The sequence below is a fragment of the Phoca vitulina genome, unplaced genomic scaffold (assembly GCF_004348235.1).
Source record: "Phoca vitulina isolate PV1807 unplaced genomic scaffold, GSC_HSeal_1.0 scaffold40, whole genome shotgun sequence".
Lineage (NCBI taxonomy): Eukaryota > Metazoa > Chordata > Mammalia > Carnivora > Phocidae > Phoca > Phoca vitulina.
In genome coordinates, this window is record NW_022589743.1 from 20,683,321 (window position 1) to 20,701,462 (window position 18,142).

The window sequence follows — 18,142 nt, forward strand, 5'->3', positions numbered from 1 at the left end:
TGAACAGGTTGGAGTGCTGGGAGAGTAAGGAATCTACGTGCAAGGTGCAAGGGTGCCAGAGGACATCATGGACAGGGCGGGAGTGAGGCCAGCGATGGGGGTAAGAAACCCACATCAGTTTGGGAATGGGAGTATGTGAGACTGCTGATTAGAGATGGCTGCTTTCGGTTAGGGGCTGAAATTGACAAGCATAGGGGCTGATGGGCTCAACCAATCTCAAGGTTATGAACTGTAGTCAGCTTCAGAAGTCTGATGAAGCTCCTCTTGTGCACTCATTGCTCAAAGCTCAAAGAGAATGAGGTACCTCCCCAGATGTTGGTGGGAAGAGATTCTCTGTCTCCAGAGATGTGTGACTCCATGGTATTGGCAACAGGCAATAGCAGTTAGGAGGTGGAGGTAGAGATAGCTCTTAAATCTCTTAAGGCATGATTCTTGAACTTCTGGTGTTTCCCTTGAACTACAGTCACCCATCCCATTGTTAACAAGGTCATTGCTGGGGCACCTGGGTGGCTTAGTCGGTTAAGTGTCTGCCTTTGGCTCAGGTCATGATCCCAGGACCCTGGGATTGAACCCTGCATAGGGCTCCCTGCTCAGCGGGGAGCTTGCTTCTTCCTCTCCCTCTGCCCCTCACCCCGCTTGTACTCTCTCTCTCTCTCTCTCACTCTCTCTCAAATAAATAAAATCTTAAAAAACAACAACAAAAAACCCAAGGTCATTCCCTCACATTGAACCTGCCAAGTTTCTCTCTGTCATTCAACAAAGGTAGTTTGGTTTTCTTTGCCCCTGATGCTCATGTTAATCCCCATCCCCCAGGGAAACAAGATGGACAGAGGGACAGGTTCATTTCAGGAAGTTGGGAGGAAGTTTGGGTCTTAATTCTTGACAATCTGTGCTTGGGCAGAAGTCTTTTCTCTGCCTCAAGACAAACTTCTTGTGGGAGCCACCCACGCCTGCCCATCATGCTGTCAGAGTGAGTGTTCCCCCCTCTATATCAGCCCCTGAGCATCAGTGATAAGGAGAGACCCCCACGCCCCCCCCTACACAACCAATACTTGGCCAAGAAATAATCACCACATACCAGCCTCCCCCATTATTAGAAAACAAGAAAAATCTAAACAAAAGAGAGACCTCCCCTCTGAAGAACGATCCCCTCCTGAAGAACGATCCCTACTGTATAGGCCTGTCCCTAAGTCCCCAATACCTAGGACGATAGCACACAGTGGGGAACAGCATGTGTTTGGGGAATGAATGCGCACAGCACTCAAGACACCAGAGCTTTCAGAAATCGATATATTTACTTCATTACCTGCTGATCAGTCCATACAGATGTCCCTGAGTCACTTTAAGTCCTATAATTCATTGCAGGGTCACGAACCTGCTGGCTTATCCCTCTGGCTGAGAGTCCTTGGGGATACGCAAGTCCGGTGTGGCTCCTCCTCTTTTGGCTGCCCCTCCTGCTCTGGCCAGGCCCCCGAGTCCTTCCTGGATGCTTTCCCTCCCTCTGCTGCTCCCCCTTCCCTCCCAAATCTGTACTGTTTGGTAGATTCACACAGACCTCGCTTAGTAGCTTGGTGACCTTGAAAAGGGGTTCGACCTGTCTGTGCTGCCATCTCCCAGTCTGCAAAGCAGGGCTCCCTAACTGTGGTGACTGGCCACGGCAGTGCAGCCAGCTCCCTGAGCCAGTTTCTGCAAGAAGCACCTGGCATGCATTAGAGCTCAGTACTCCTTGTTGCAGCGCAGGCAGGGAGGTGGGGGCATCACTGCACTGGAGATGGGGAAACCAAGGCTGAAACAGGCCAGGTAAGTTCCCCTACGAGCAACTTCTATGGCATTGGGATGCGACCCAGTCTCTCTCCATGGGTTTCAGGCTCACCATACCCCACAGGAATGCTTGCTCCCCACCTCCCTCCTTGCTGCCCTGCCTCCATTCTTCCTTCCAAGACATTGGCAAAGCAGGGAAGGGCCAGCAGGAGAGATCGCAGGTTCACAGAGGCCTGCACACTTCGGCGTCCGCTGTAGCTGCTCTGCCCTTCTTCCTTGTTCCACGCAGCGTGCGTTTCACCACTTCAGGGACACTAGAAACTCCGTGAAGGCGAGGACCAGGACTTCATGGAAGGACAGTGCCGGGAGGAGCGGCTGCTTGGGGGACTGCTGGGCATGGTGGGGCCATGAGCGTTCAGGGACAAGCAGGACAGGGCAGGCCCACACATCCCCCGGGCCCGACGAGGAGTGTGCCAGAGAGACATGTGGAGCACTGCGGGCGGGGAGGAAGGCGCGGTGGAGGATGGCCTCCTCAGGGGGACGTTTGAAGCTCTTCGACTTCCTTATACTTAACCTTCACACAGGAGGAGGCTGAGCTCAAAGGCAACACCCTTGAAAAGCCGCAGAACTGAGATTCAAATCCAGACCTGACTGGTTCGAAAACCCATGCCCTGTCCTCCCTGGACAGCCCGAGAGGATGCCCACTCTGGGTCTCAAAGGACAACACCCAGAATACATGCAGCACCTTCGGAGCAAAGTGACAAAACATATTCTCCCCAAATCTCCCGTGGCAGTGGCAAGAAAAGCAAACATAAAGGATGCTGGGACATACACGTGGAAAGAAGAGCCAGCTGAGCAGACGGCAGCTTCTCCTACCCCTGATTTCCTGCTCTCAGCCAATAAGGCCGATGGATATTCCAAAACGGCTGCCGCTGCTGACTTCCAGGAGAAGCGAGGTCTCTCAACCTCAATGTTTTCAGGACAGCTTGGTTCTCTAGGCCCCGGCATCTCAGTTTTGTTTCTTATACTGTAAGGCAGAGAGATCATTAGAAGTGGGTGAGGGAAGCCAATGGGGGAGGGAAGACCCAGGAAATCCCGAGAACCATGTTCTTCTGAGCCTTAGCTGCCTCCTGCAGGGGCTCCTCCGAGGTAGGGGGGAAGGCACCAGTCAAATCTCTAGCTGGCACCGGGCCCCCCTTCCTTCCTTAATGGAAAAGGAAGCTGATGGGCTAGGAGGGCGCACATAAGACAGATATGGGAATGTCAGAAAGGAATGCGGGGCATGCCCATCCTGTTCTTTAAGCTGAATCTTGGTTCAAAGAAAAAAAAAAATCTCAGCTAGAGGAAGACCGTAGGGGGACATCTAGTCCAATCACTGAGTTTTTAAAACGAACCCTGACCCCCACATTTGGAGACTCTGATTTAGAAGGATGGGGGGGGGCATGCTCCACCCAGCTCTCTAGGTTGTTCTAACACCAGTGGGTAAGGACCAGCAAGTTAGTCTGTCTTCCTGACTCCCTCCCTTCCTCTACCAAAATAAATACTTGAATGTTTCCTCAATAACCCTGCCTCAGTATGAATACCCCTGGAGACGGGGAACTCACTACGCCCCAACACAGCTTTCCCGTCTGAGGCATCGCAAGGCTGCTGCTAGTCCTGGCACTATTGCTTCCAAGAAGACCTTTCTCTTCCTTCTTCCTGCTATCCCGTCTTAGCTTATTCAGCACTGTTGGCCTTTAGGGACTGAGAACTCCCCACCCATTGCAGAAAACAGATGCAACCAGAAAGGCATCTGCCACCGCCTCTGGGCTTCTGGAAGAGGGGAGCGGCTGGCTGGGGCTGTAGGGTGCCTCTGCAGGCCTGATAGGGCTCAACTGTGGGACAGGGGCGACCCCTGGTGGCCATGGAGATTACCGCTGTCAACCCCCCAGCGGGCAGGGGGAGCCGGGAGCCAAGCACTTACTTTGTTCATGATCCAGTCTGCATCTTCAATGGCTCTTTTAATAATCTGCTGGATTCTCTCAGGATTGTCTTCATCTGAATGAACCCGGAAACTCTGGAAGTTTAAGCATAAAAGAAAGATGACAAGGCAAAATTCGCAGGACCAGCATCTTCAGAGCACCAGGCACAGGCCAGACACACTGCGGCCACTTTGCACTCAGCATGGCTCTTAGCCCTCCAGAGAGAGTTAGGATGATCCCACCTACAGATGAGGAAACAGAGGCCCGGACGCCCTAACTGGGACTGTGCATGGCGCCAGCATTCAAATCCCGGTCCATTCTAACTACACAGCCGGTCCTCCTGCCAGCAGAGCAGCTACAAGATGGAAGACTGGCCCCCAAGTTACCCCAAATCAGGCTGGGCCCAAAGGTTATCAGGCAGCAGGGGCCCAAGGAAACTTCCACCTCTCGGTTCCATTTGCTCCCCCCAGGGAGCTGCTTGCACCAGGCTGCACAATAGGAAGGAACACGGCCTCTCCGGGCCCATGCTGGAAGCCCAAGCAGAGTGGGGGCCGTGGAGGGGGTGACTGGAGACTCCAGCCAGGCCCGGTGCAGAGCAACGTGGGGCTGCTCCTTGCCTTTGACCAGATGTTCACCCTTGAGAAGGAACGAGATTTGGGTTCACTGGTGTGGCACTCAGGGCCCTCCAGAAGGGTACCTGGTACCTCCCCTGCCCAGTCACTCTTGACCCCACAGGTCCTCCTATTTGTCTTCAGGAGCACCTCAAATGCTCACTCTGGGAAGTCCTCCCTGATGCCCTCAGGAAGCTAGCTGCTCCCTCCTCCATGTTTTCACAGCCTGTCTGTTGCTACCTTTATTTATTTATTTTTTTACTTTCCACATTACATTTGTATTCATTTAAGTTTTTTTTTTTTTGAAATAATTTCTAACCTACAGAAAAGCTGCAAGAATATGAACAAGTTCCCTACCAGAATCACCAATGATGAACATCTCACATTTGCTTTATCATTCTCTCTTTATATGGGTTTGTACTCAATTTTCTGGGAGCAATTAGAAGTTACCCTTGACCCCTAAATGCTTCAGTGTGTTTTAATGAGGAGATTACATAACGACAGTAGTCAAATTCAGGAAATTCAACATTAATATAATACTACCATCTCATCTACAGCCCATATTCCAATTCATGAAGGTCTCCAATAACGTCCTTTTTAATCATTGTTTTTTCTGGTCCAGAATCCAATCCACTCATTACATTTCATGGTCACCTCTCTTTAGTCCTCTTGAAAGCAGAGCAGGTCTGCCTTTCTCTGTGCTTCCTGACACTGCCATGTTGGATGAGCCGAGGCCAGCGGTGTGGGAGATGGTCCCTCTGTCTGGATTTTCCTGATGTTTTCTCATGAGTAAATCCAGGCTGTGCATTAATGCCGGTCAAAATGATGTTATGACCCATACTCTATTTTAATTATCCATTTAGCTGCCTTATTTGAGCCCTGGCATGAGCTGATGTGCTGGATGATACATCTTCTGTTTTCCGAGCAGAAATCAGAGAGAGGAGCTGGGCTGTGGTTTTTGGTGGCTCTTACCAGACTGCCGCCCCTCCCCTCCACCACCACCCGAAAGATCATCCCTGTCCCCTGCCCCCAGCCCTGAGACAAGCCCTCTATCATGGGAACCCCCCATCCCGAGCCCAGTACCGCTGCTCCCACCTGCCTGACAGCATGTTTGTAATGCTCCTGGATGCCCTTGGCGGGCAGCTGCCGGCAACAGCGCATCAGGTATCGGTAGAGCTGCAGTGGCCTCTGCACAAGCTCTGCCCCTGGGAGCGGGGCCATCTGCGAGACACTCTGTCCCTGGAAAACACAGAGCATGACTTCTAAGGCATCAAGCCAAGCCTTGGCCCCGAGGCCCACGTCCCACGGCTCTGTGAGCAGGTGTGATACACTGTGGAGGCTGGGTTCCCTTTGTGCCACACTGCACAGAACCCAGACCCTGAGCTCGGGCGGAGCATTCTGTCCTGCAGAAGTCTCAGCCCAGGGCAGGCCCGCCGGGACCAAAGGTGAGATCGCACAGCCTCATCCTGGTGCCTTCTTTCTGGAAGCCAACTTGCGGTGAGGAGGTGTCACAGACAGGCAGAGTAGGGGAGATAAGCAGGAAGACCCTGCACTGCAAGACTGAGAAACCAGCTGACTACAGGCAACAGAGGGGAGAATGGCCAGAGGTCTGAGCCTCGCCACTCAAAGTATCGTCTTGGACCAGCAGCACCGACGTCACCTGAGAGCTGGTTAGAAACAGACTCTCTCGCCCCAGACCTGCTAGAGAACAGAATACATTTTAACCAGATGCCCCACAGGCTCATGCCTGGACCTCTACCACAGCATCTTGCCTGCTGTCTGCCCCCACCTTCAGCCTGTCACTCTCCAGTCTCCTCCAGGCTGACGCCAGAATGCACTCTGGAACCAGTGGCCTAGGCTCATCCCCCAAACCAGCAAGTACCTCACCTCTTGGTCCCTTGGCACAAGCAGCCCCTTCAGCACCAAGCTCCCCTCCTCTTCTCTGCCATGGGAGGAACTCATGGTCATCCCTCCAGGTCCAGCTCCGTGTCACTTCCTCTGGGAAGCCCTTCCTGACTGTCCTGCCCTGAGGGGCTGCAGTGCCCTGTTTTGGAGCTGTTACAGCGCTTCCCACACTGCTGAGGATTCATCTGCTGCCAGGCCTGTGGAGGCTGGCCCAGGCCCCGCGGCTTCGTGCCCTGTTTGTTGAACTGGACTGAATGGAATCTGTTATCTGCTCTGTACAGATCTCCCCTCTCTGACAGAGAAGCTCACAATGTTCCAAACGAAGGAGCTAAAAGACCAAGATTAAGTGATTGGCCTTAGTTTTAAAGTAACATAAAAAGAAGAAAGACAACTCCCTCCCCCTCAAAAAAAAGAGACCCAGAATACTAAATCTATCAGAGGTTCTTAAACTAAGAAAGGAAATTCATTAAGTAGCCCATTTCAGAGGCTCCTTCATTCCATTTCCAGCATATTATCTTCCTGGCAACAATAACTGCCTGTCTCCACGGCTAAGTTTGCCAATGCCTCCTGGTACTCTGGGCTCCGGCCATGACACCAGGGCGGGCAGGTGGCGGTCTGCCCCCCAACCCTCCCCCCTTCCGCTAACAGCGCTGGATGTGTGACTGGCGATCCACCTCTCCCCAGGCCTCCGCCCACAGCTCAGGGTGGGGCTCCACTCCAGGTCTGACCAATCAGAGCCCTGCATCCACGTGGTCGCAGGGATTGGGCCACAGATGGGCACGTGATGGAAGCTGGCCCAATCAGAACATATCCTACCACCTCTGCAGAGGTGACCGGGAAGGCCTCCGTTCTTTCCCTCTACACTTGCTGTTGAGGGGATTTGCTCCTCTCTCGGGGGCGCCATCTTGCTTCCTCTGGAAGCCTGAGACTAAAGCCACACAGCAGCAGGCAGAGCCGAGAGTGTGAGAGGAACCAAGTCTGAAGAATTCGTTTGAATCCTACAACCATCCACCTGAAGGCAGTCCTACCTCTAGACTTTTTAATGACCTGACTCAATTAATGCCCTTTGCCAAAGAAAAGGGGCTTGGGTTTGTTTTGTCACTTGCAACCCAAAGAGTCCTAACTGATGGACAGATCTTGACCTCCCAAATTCTGCTTCCACGATGAGGTCTGATGGTTCCAGCTCTAAGAAAGAGTGCAAACACGGCAAGGCCCGTATGGTTCTCCTGCCACGAATCATCAACCTGCCAGTCTGACTAGTTGTGCTAAAGCCCCCCAAAAAACGGGAACCCCATACAATGGGGGCAAAGACCTTCAAAGGCCACCACAGAGGACATACCACCGAAGTCCCCACCTGATGGGCAGACTCCACTGGCAGGCTTCCCCAAACTATATAAAGTGCTAATCAAATATTGTAAAATGCTAGTCGTGTAACAGATGGTTACCATCTGCAGTCTTCAAAATTAACATTTGGAAAGAGCACAACTTTGTTTCAGTAGATAAAAACCCAAGCAATACTTAGAAACCAACCCAGCAAGTATGGGCGGGAGATTATTTTCAGCTCAATTATAATACTTAGTCATTCTCAGTAATAAGTAGCAGAAAATATATGTGTGGGTCCACTCAGAAGAGTTAAACTAAAAATGTTTTAATTTAATTTAAAGTGTGGGTTTGCTATTAAGGGGCAATGAACTTCACAGCATCATTGCTAAAACTGTAGTCAAATTCTGCAGCCTCTAACCATTGCTTGGCATATCCTGCTCTTTGCACTTGACCTTAGCCTCTCCCGGGCTCCCTGCCTCTGTGAACGCACCTCTGTCTTCTCAGGCAACCAAACCAAAACCATCACTGAGCCAACCTAGACTCCTCTTCCTGCCTCAATCCCATGCCACTGTCTCTAAATCCTATCAAATTCGACCTCTGAATGCCCCCTCACATCTGTCCCCTCCTCTCTATTCCCACTGCACAGCTTTGCTTCAGGCTCTTATCAGAGCTCCCCTGGACAACGGCCAGAATTCCGAGCACGTCTCCCTATCTTCCAACCTATTTACCACTCAACAGCCAGTGAATCTTTCCAAAACCTAATCTCAGCATGGCATGTTCCTGCCTAAAACTCCAGATCTGATATCCCACCCCTACCCGGTCACTCATGACAACTTCCCCAAATGTAGGAAAACTGTGAAATTATTTGAAGCAGTATATGGGCCAACATCTTTCTATTGTCATGATTTAATATTTATTTTCATGTGTAAAGAAAAAAAATCCCGTAATTTTATAGGTATTGTGGCTTAAACAGTTTTAAAAAGGAATGGGCGTAAAACTGGTATTTTTAAATGTATCAAAGAAGAATGCAGTTGAGATGTGAATATGACAAAAATCATGGAAGTGGTACTGACGTTTGGAAAGCACTGGCCTATGGAACAAAATCCATACTCCTTCCTCCAAGGCCCCTGCCCACCCTTCATCCCATCTCCCACCACTCACCACAGAGTCCAGGCAAACAGCTCTGAGTGGCGCACTCCATGAAAGCCTGTGTCATGTTCTCATGTCATGGTCTCTGCACCATGACAGAATGCTTAGCATATAGTAGATGCATTAGGGTTCCCCAGAGACACAGAACCAATAGAATATACAGAGAGAATATATATATATGTTATATTCATATGTGTACATTATTTATAAGGAATTGGCTCATGTGATTATTGAGGCTGGCAAGTTTGAAATCTCACAGAGCAGATGTCCCAGTTTGAGTCAACGTCAAACCAGGAAGAGCCAATGTCCCAGGCTGAAGGCCATCAGCCAGGAGAATCCTCTCTCACTTGGGGGGAGGGTCAGTCTGTTCTATTCAGGACTTCAAGTGCTTGGATGAGGCCCACCCATATTAAGGAGGGCAATCTGCTTCACTCAGTCTCCCGATTTAAATGTTAATCTCATCCAGGGGCGCCTGGGTGGCACAGTCGGTTAAGCATCGGACTCTTGGTTTTGGCTCAGGTCATGATCTCAGGTCAGCCCTGGGTTGGACTCTGCGCTCAGTGCTGAGTCTGCTTAAAAGACTCCCTCTCCCTCGTCGGCCCCCCCCAACTCTCTCTCTCCCCCTTTAAAAAAAAAATAAATAAATGTTAATCTCATCCAAAAACACCCTCACAGACACACCCAGAAAAATGTTTAGCCAAATCTCTGGGCAACCCATGGCCCAGTCAAGTTGACATATAAACGGAATCATGACAGTAGATGTTTAAGATTCATGTATCAAATGAATCCTCCCACTCTTGCCCACAATCTGCTTCCTGCAGGTCTCCTGATCCTACAACACTCAGCTGTTAGGTCTGGCACCTCCTCCTGGAAGACTTCACTGACCCACCATCCCTGCCACCATGTTCAGTGGGAGACCTGTAGGTACCTCAAACAGCCCTCGTGTCCCCACATCACTCTAGGTCGGGCTTCAGCATCTGTTACCTGCATTACTGGGGGGATATTTACCTGCCCTCGGCCCCCTTCCAGCCAGCCTCCACATGGCAGCCACAATGCCTTGTCTAACGCCCCACTTAAAATCTTCCCACAGCTGGATGTGACAGGATATTGTGAATTATTATCAATTACTAATTTTCTTAGGTAGAACAACAATGTGTTGTGTGGGAGAATGTCCTCATTCTTGGGAGATGCAAGTGGAAGGAAGTGTTTAGAGGTGATGTGTCATCATGTCTGCAACTTACTTTCACATGGTTCCACAAAAGGCAACACAAAAAGAGAAAAGATAGGGTGAGAAAGATAAAGCAGATGTGGTGAAATGTTCAGATTGTGTTTAGATGGCAGGAATAAGGGTGGACATTGTGCTGCTATTTCAACTTCTCTATATTTTGAAATTTTTTGTAACAAAAAGTTGTTTTCGAAAAACCCTTCCACCACTTTCCCATTACCTGGGGGATAAAGTCTTAAACTCGTGAGGCTGGCACCAACTCCTGAAGCCTTCTTACCCCCCCCCCTTCAGATTCAGACCTAATCACGCCTCCACCTGCCAGGCATGCTGGCACACCCCAGTAGTTCCTTTAGTAGTAATAACAACTAATAAGCACTTACAATGATTACTACAGCAGCCTTACTGAGTATGTATCATGTGAGAGACACTATTCTAAACGATGCACATGAATTTATTTTAATCTTCACAGTAACTCTACAAGAAGGTACCATTATGCTCTCCTTTTACAGATAAAGAAACAGAGGCAAAAAGAAGGCAAAAAATTTGTCCAAGTTCACATAGCTATGAGTGCAGAAGCCAGGATCTCCACCTGGGAAGTCCAGCTCCAGAATCCAGATGGGTGCTACTCTTCCTAACGGCACCCTCCTCCCCAATTTCTTTCTAAGGGATGACTTCTTCCCATTGAGCCTGGCCTGCTAAGACTGTCGTCCGTGGCTCCATCTCTCCCGGCCACAACGAGAACATCAGACCCCGGCGAGGCCAACTGAGTACTCCCCACCTCTGGAAATGGGCTCTCGAGCAGGGTTACAAAGAGCCTGAAAATGAGTTCACACACCCCAGGAATGGTGTGTCCTCATCAGCCTCTTCCTGCTCTGAACTGTCCTTGTAGCTCTTGCTTCCTGGCCTGCCAGAAATGTCTAGATTCCTGCCCAGTCCTCCAGCCTTCTCCCTTGAACCTGTGAGTCCCTAACACCCTTCCAGGAAATTTCTTCTTGCTTAAGTCCTCCTGTCCCCTCTTACTCCCCACACCGAACTAGACTCTCTCCCTGATCTGTCTGCCCACAGCTTGCTGTGCCTGCTTAGATCAGCGGGAATCGCCCCGGCCCCAAGTGTTTGCCTCTCCATCCTCCCCGACAGGACGGAACTCCCATGAGGGCAGGGACTGTGTCCGATTCCCCCATCTCTGTCCTCTCAGTGCCGGCATGGTACAGCCTGGTACCGAGCACACTCCTCCATCAATGCTTGCTGGCTGATGAACCTCAGATTCTTCCAGGCCCTGAGCAGTCCTGCCCATCACCTTCAGCAGCAACAGCCTCCCTTTCCTGCCCATCTATGCCAAGCCCTTCCGGTCCCCTCAGCTTCCCTCCACCTCACCTGAAGGAACTCCCTCCAGGCAACCGATGCCTCCTGCCTCACTCCGTCTGGAGAGGCCATCGGGCAAGAATATGTTCAAATCCCCTCCTCCATGAAATTCATCCTTGCCCGAGAGCTGACTGATGTGCTAAGCGTGGTGCTAGACATTTTTACGACAATCCTCTGACAAAAACCATTATCATCCCATTTTGCAGATGTGGAAACTGAGGCTGATCATGAATACACAGCCAGGGAGTGGCGGTGCTGGGATGTGGACTCTAACTCCAGTGCTCCAACCTCCCTGAGTTCTTTAAGGAAAGGGGTCCCTCCTTTTCCTTGTCTCTGTTAGCCTCTCAGAGCCTCTCTCCTGGATTAATTCAACACCCTTCTGACATGTCTCTTCTTCAGTCCCTCCCTAGGCTCAGCCAGAATGAGCAACGAAAAACAAAAATCTCATCTTTGAGTCCCTTGCTTGATATCCTTTAAGGGCACACATAGAACAAACTCTAAGCTCATCAGTATGTGTGCATATGGTGGTGGTGGTAGGTGTGTCTATGTGTGTGTGTATGGGCGGGGGGTTGGGGGGTGTCAAGGCTTTCCCCAGTCAACTGCCAATCTCTATCCCATTTGCAACCAAATTCCCCATTCCCTCCACCCTCTTCCCAGCTCAGCCTCCTCTGCGGCTTTGGTAGGCATACAGCGCCTGGCACGCAGTGGTCCCTCAAAAGAAGGGTGTCAAATTGAACCCTTCCTCTCTCCAACAGTTTCCAGTCAACTCTCCCGCACCCTGAAGACTGAGTGGAACAGTGAAAGTGCATGGGCCCCAGATCATGGCAAGACTGAGGTGAGGACTGATTAAGGCAGCACGCATGACTGCCTGGCTCATGGCGGCAGCTCACTCAATAGGAGGCCCTTCTCTGGCCCTGGAAAAGCAGCAAAAGGGAAAACAATATGTTATGATACTTTTCGATGCTTCTGAGACAAAAATGGGCTGCCGAAGGGAGCTGCTCGTGTAAACCGACACTGGGAGAGGTTGTGGATTGCACTGATTTAGTGACCTCTGCCGACATCAGAGAGAAAAAATATATATCTTTTTTTCTTTGAAATCAAACTAAAGAGCAGGTGAAATTTATTTAGCTTTTTCCCAAATCAGAACTGAGCTCTGGTTATTCATGCCGTAGCCTCTGATGAATTAGAAAGTTATAAAAATACCTAAGGTGGCATGGCTTGACTCATGGTAGGTGCTCAGTCAGAGGTGTTAACTGAATGAGCAGAAAAGCCATCCAAAGTAGGGAGTCTTTCAAAACCAGAGCGCCGAAGGCGACCTTTTCCCATCCAGGATAGAAGAAATCTCTTCTCCACATCCCTGGTAGGGAGTCCTTAAGCTTTTCTTCCTTAACATGCTCCCGCGTGGCGGGGAGCTCACGACCTCCCAAGTCTGAGCTCTCCACTTCATTGAGCCAGAGCTGTCACAGATTGCCTTTGCTTCTGAGCTAAAATCTGCCCTGTAAACTTCACTCGTGGATCTGAGCTCTGCCCTCTGGGGCTCAAGTCTCCCTACCCGACCCCCAAGGCCAGTCTGTCATTGTTCAGCCAGGGACCCCAGCCCCGCAGTCATTCTCTTCCAAGATCCCCACCCTGAAGGTGCTATCCTCTCCTAGACCTCCCCGTCCCACTCACGCTCCTCGGGACACACACACACCCTTATTATGGTTTCACTCTTAGATTTTTGTCCAGTGGGAAAGCCACAGTGTTCCTGGGTCCTGACCAGCTCCATGGGTCCTAGAGCTCAGGTGGCAATGTCCCCTCCTTTACCAGGCAGTTCAAGGAAGGCCGCTCAGACTGCATTCTCTGCTTGGGCCCCCATGCGACCCTGGCATTCAGCTCAGAGGAAACTTTTTTCCATGAACTCTTCTTAAATCTGTTTCTCATCTTGAATTTGATTAGTTTAGTCCAGAGTCACCATCTGCCACAATCTCTGGGGTACCTGGCCCTGTCTGTTATCCAACTCCGTTCAATTCAGCACAACAAAAGCACAGAAACAATCCCATCCGGGGCACAAAGGGGGTCCAAAGAGAGAGACATTAACCCCAGCGAGCTGTGTCAGTCACCCATCCAAAGCCATTCAGAGCATCTAGCACGTGTGTGGCTCTGGGCTCGGCCCTAGGACCAAATATGGATGGCCTGACATGTTACCGAGCTGTCCTACCTCGAGCTTTCTGCACGGCTGATGCCATGTCTCACGACCTACCATTCAGGGAGTGATCAGTATGTGCCAGGAAGGTGTTGCAAGGGCGCCTGGGTGGCTCAGTCGTTAGGCGTCTGCCTTCGGCTCAGGTCGTGATCCCGGGGTCCTGGGATCGAGTCCCACATCGGGCTCCCTGCTCGGCAGGAAGCCCGCTTCTCCCTCTCCCACTCCCCCTGCTTGTGTTCCTGCTCTCGCTGTCTCTCTCTGTCAAATAAATAAATAAAATCTTTAAAAAAAAAAAAAAAAAAAAGGAAGGTGTTGCAAGCTTCACATGTGTTACTTCATGTACCCTCACAACAATCTTACGGGGTACGTATCATTAGCCCATTTTATAGATGACAAAACTGGGGCTCTGAGAGGGTAAGAAACTTGCCAGAGACCACCCAACTATTAGATGGTAAGGCCAGGAACCAAACCGAGGACTGCTGCCCCTACCTGCTTCTAATACTACCTACTATGTCCGTATCCAAGCCGTCCACAGAATGCTGCCCGGATCAGGGCTAAGGACCCCACAGAGAACTCTCCTGGGGCTCATTCAGGACCAGGTCCGCATTCATGAAAGCACTTGACTGTGCTATTATCCCGTACTTATTTTTCAACCTTCTCCATAAAACTTTTCACCATGCTTTTCTGAAACCCAAGGACATCATCTATAGCTTCCCGCTGCATAAAGATGAAAAAAAGAAAAAGTCACAAGGCTGATGTCAATTACACAGACAAAGAAAAGGAGGCAGCTAAGGAAATACTAAAAAAGCTCTTAGAAAACCCAAAGGGGAATATAACAGAATAAAGGAAAAGAGTGAGAATAAAGCCACAAAGGGAATTTCCTGGGAGCCAAGTGATATCACTGGTACAGATGCTGAGAAATAGGCCTACAGCCCCATTTAACCCCCTTGGCTCTTTCCCTACCCTGTGCCCTGACATAGGGCACCTAAAAATAAGTGGGAAAAAGTCATATATTTAAAAAAAGAAAGAAAGAATGGAACTAGAGAACATGACCAGAAATTATGCCCTATTAAACACTGATACAAGGCTAAATTAAGCCTGTGCAGGCCATTGTTTAAATATGCAATTATTTCTCTGGATGGGGAAAGTCGCAATATAGAAGCAGAGTCGTTCTGCTCCCCCAGCTCCGGGGCTCCAGCTTGCACACGCACGTTCTCCCAAGCTAGAAGCGGGGCAGCAGTCCATGCTCCTTCAGTCCCTTTCCTTCATGATGAAGGCTCTCAAGACCCAGACTCCCCATTCCCCTCACCCTCCCTGTCCTCAGTCCCCTCCCCCCCCATGCACCTGGGCAGTACCTGGGCCCCCAGCTTTGTAACAATGCCTTGCTCGGACTATCCGAATATGGCTCTCTCCAGTCTGACCCAAGGATACTTCCTAAAAAACACACCATGTCACTCCCCCTTCTCCAGAACCTCTGTGGAGTGTTCTTTATCCCTCTCAAATCTGCTTCCAACTTCTCTCGTTAAACTCATCTCCTGCTGTCTACACTCCCTGCATTCTAGCCACATACTGAACTTAGAGGCTAAGTTCATGGACTTTGGGATCAGGCAGTCTACGTTCAAATCCTGGCTCCATCATTGGCCGGCTGTGGGACGTGGGCGAGTTTCCCAATTTCCACCTCAGAGTCAGCTGCACATCTGTCAATGGGGCAACTAATAGTATCTCCTGCACAGAATCGTTGTGAGGATTAAATAATGCTCCTAATCCACTTAACACGGTGCCCGGCACATACGAGGCACTTGGGAACTATTGTTAATCGTGTCTCTGAAACGCGCTGTGCTCTTCAACGCCTCTCTTCCCCCTACGCTGGATTCTTCGCCTGCCTCAAGAATTCCTCTTGATCCTTAGATTTAGCTCTCACGTCACCTCCTCAAGGCTCACACCCCACGCTGCCCATACTCCTCTAATAAGGTCTCACACTGTAATCCTTTCTATAACTGTGTGTTGATTGACCTCCATTTACGAGAGAGGACACTAAAGCCAGGACAGTGGCTGTCCTGGAATCACAAAGCCAGCAGGTGGCAGCGCCAGGTCTCAAACCCTGAATCCCTGGCTCTGGGTCCTCAGCTCTTTCTCCCACACCTGCTGTCTCTCTCAGAGGCCCAAGGAGCTACTCTGAACATCCCCTGTGTCAGCTCAACCACCCTGAGCCAGTTTACCAGTTGCAAGTGAACCTGGTGAGCTAGCCCAGTCAAAGCAATCTGGAAAAATCAGACAAAAGGCTAACATGCTGGTCTCAGAGCAGAGCAACAAGCATCGTGAATTGAGTCATTGTGACGTTAGACTGCTTTGTGCCAATGGCCTCCCACACACAGGCCACAACACACCACTGTGGTCTGAGGGCGAAAGAAGGGAACCATTATACATCTGCCAGGTGTCAGCCACGGGGCTGGGTACTTCACAGGGGCTACTTCATCTACAACCCTATTACTCCCATTTTACAGAGGATGAGAACTGAGGCTCCAGGTCACACAGAAACTAGGTGAGAGCGTAGCTAGGCTTTGGATCCAGGTCTCTACCCTCCCCACAAGCTCTTTCTACACATACGCAGGGCTCATCTCAAAAGGACCCGAGTTGAAAGCTCTGGATTTATCCTTCTCTCATGCTCTCCCTCCCTCCATTACCCAACTACTCTTCAAGAAACCCACATTGCTCTGCCCCAGAGGAATCCAGGTCTCATTAAGAGGACTTCCCTGACCACTCTGCACTCCCTTCCATCCTTCTTCATGGCACTCTTCACCACCTGACATACATTTGTTTGTATTCCCCCACTGGAATGTAAACTCCACACAGCAGGGAGTTTATTTTGTTCATGGCTGTGTCCCTAGTATAGTATAGCAGTGCCTGATACATGGTAGGCATGTGTGCCCAGGTATTGAAATAGTCACAAGCACCAACAAGGTGCCAGGTACTGGGGTTACAGAAACAAACAGAAGCCCCTGATCGCGTGTATCTTACATATTAACGTAAAATTAAAACTAATTATTCAGTTATAACTAATTGCTACAAAGTGGAATTCAGGTCCCTGAGAGACTGGCTCATGGGGCCCCTCACCCAGTCAAGGGTCAGAGGTTTCTTGAGAAAAGGACATTAAATCTGAGGTCTGAAGGAGGAGTAGGATTTGGTGAAGGGGCGGTGAAGGCAGAGGCAGCTTGCATGAAGGCCTAAGGGAGGAAGGGACTGCCAATCCCACAGGAGCCCAGAGGGGGAGCAAACAGGATGCTGGCCAGGAAGGCTGGGTCAGATCCAGAAGGGCCTTGGAAAGAGGTGAAGGGTTAAGATTAGTCCTAAGGTCCATCAGCTGATGAATGGATAAATAAAACATGGTACATTTATACAATGGAATATTATTTTGTAATAAAAAGAAATGAAGTACTGATACAGGGTACAAAATGGGTAAACCTTGAAAACATTACTCTAAGTGAAAGAAGCCAGTCACAAAAGACTAAATATTGTATGATTCCATTTATAGGAAATGTGCAGAATGGGCAAATCCATAGAGACAGCAAGTAGATTAGGGGTTGCCCAGGGCGGGGAGATTGAGAGTGACAGCTAAAGGAGAAGCTTCTTTTGGGGACAATGAATATGTTCTAAAATTGATTATGAGTATGGATGCACAACTCTGAATATACTAAAAGACATTCGACGGTGCACGTTAAATGCGTGAATTGTAAGCTATATAAAAAAATAAAACAGTCCTGGGGACTAAGGGGTTTCGAACTCAGCGCGACTTGCTGTGTTATGCAGAAGCATCAATCAAAACGTGAAGGTTACCCCAGGCAAGCGGCGCTCGGGGCAGATGGACGGTGGAGGGGCCCCGTCTGCTTTTATAAATGGCCCAGCCGAGGCTGAGCGCGGAGGTGTGTGCCAGACAGTGGGCACTTCGCAGAGGCGTCTGGAGTCCCCTGGCTCCCCGCGGCCCTCCCCCGTCCTGGGGCCTGCTCCGCTCCCCCGCGTCGCCGGGACACCGGGCCCTCCGAGGCCGCGAAAGCCGACGGGGAAGGGAAGGGGGCGCCACGGGGCCCCCCTGGGTCTTCCACCCGCCGCGCAAGGCCGAGGACGCCCGAGGCCTCACACCCCGAGCCCGCCCCGCCGCCCCGGGCGGCTCCGTTCCCCGCGCGCCCGCCCTCCGCCGGTGCCGCGCCGCTCACCCGCCTCCACTGGGGAACGTCAACCCCGGACGCGGCGGACGCGGCAGCCACGAGTGCGCCTGCGCCCCGGGACTGGCGCGGCACCGCCCCCGCCAGTCGGCTGTTCGTCGAGCGCCCTCTGCCGGCCGCGTGCGGGGCTGGGGTCTGTTTATAGGGAAACTACGGGCGAGACCGGCTGGGTGCCCCTGGCCTGACCCGACCCCACCCGGATGAAAAAGAAGGCTGTCCCACTAACAGCCTTCTCTACCTTAAACACCCACTCTTCCTTCTGGCTGTTGCTACCTCGGATATAAGCCCTGAAGGCAGGCTCTCCCCCATGTTTCTGAATATGGATCGCTGCTAAAACATTAGGGGTGTTCAAGATTGGTGAAAAGGCTTGCTGGAGGACTTCCCCTAAACCACTCATGTTGATGACAGGAATTGTATTTGTAAGGGAATCTGCGTTTTGA

At 50.8% G+C, this 18,142-nt stretch overlaps 1 protein-coding gene across 3 annotated transcripts; it reads right to left on the reverse strand.

Moving 5' to 3' along the window:
• Positions 1 to 1,090: 1,090 nt before the first annotated feature.
• LYRM9 (LYR motif containing 9) lies at positions 1,091 to 17,751 on the reverse strand. 3 transcript variants are annotated; one of them, XM_032429144.1, is made up of 4 exons: positions 8,723 to 8,834; positions 5,429 to 5,572; positions 3,725 to 3,817; positions 1,091 to 2,788 (listed from the first exon to the last, which is right to left on the reverse strand). In XM_032429144.1, the coding sequence occupies exons 2-4, from the start codon at positions 5,552 to 5,554 to the stop codon at positions 2,771 to 2,773; spliced, it is 237 nt and encodes a 78-aa protein (XP_032285035.1). In that variant the 5' UTR covers positions 5,555 to 5,572; positions 8,723 to 8,834; the 3' UTR covers positions 1,091 to 2,770. The 3 variants fall into 3 exon arrangements, with proteins under 3 accessions (XP_032285035.1, XP_032285034.1, XP_032285033.1); XM_032429143.1 differs by lacking the exon at positions 8,723 to 8,834 and adding an exon at positions 17,694 to 17,751 and having other exon boundaries at positions 1,092 to 2,788; XM_032429142.1 differs by lacking the exon at positions 8,723 to 8,834 and adding an exon at positions 6,221 to 7,590 and having other exon boundaries at positions 1,092 to 2,788.
• Between the last annotated feature and the right edge of the window lie 391 nt (positions 17,752 to 18,142).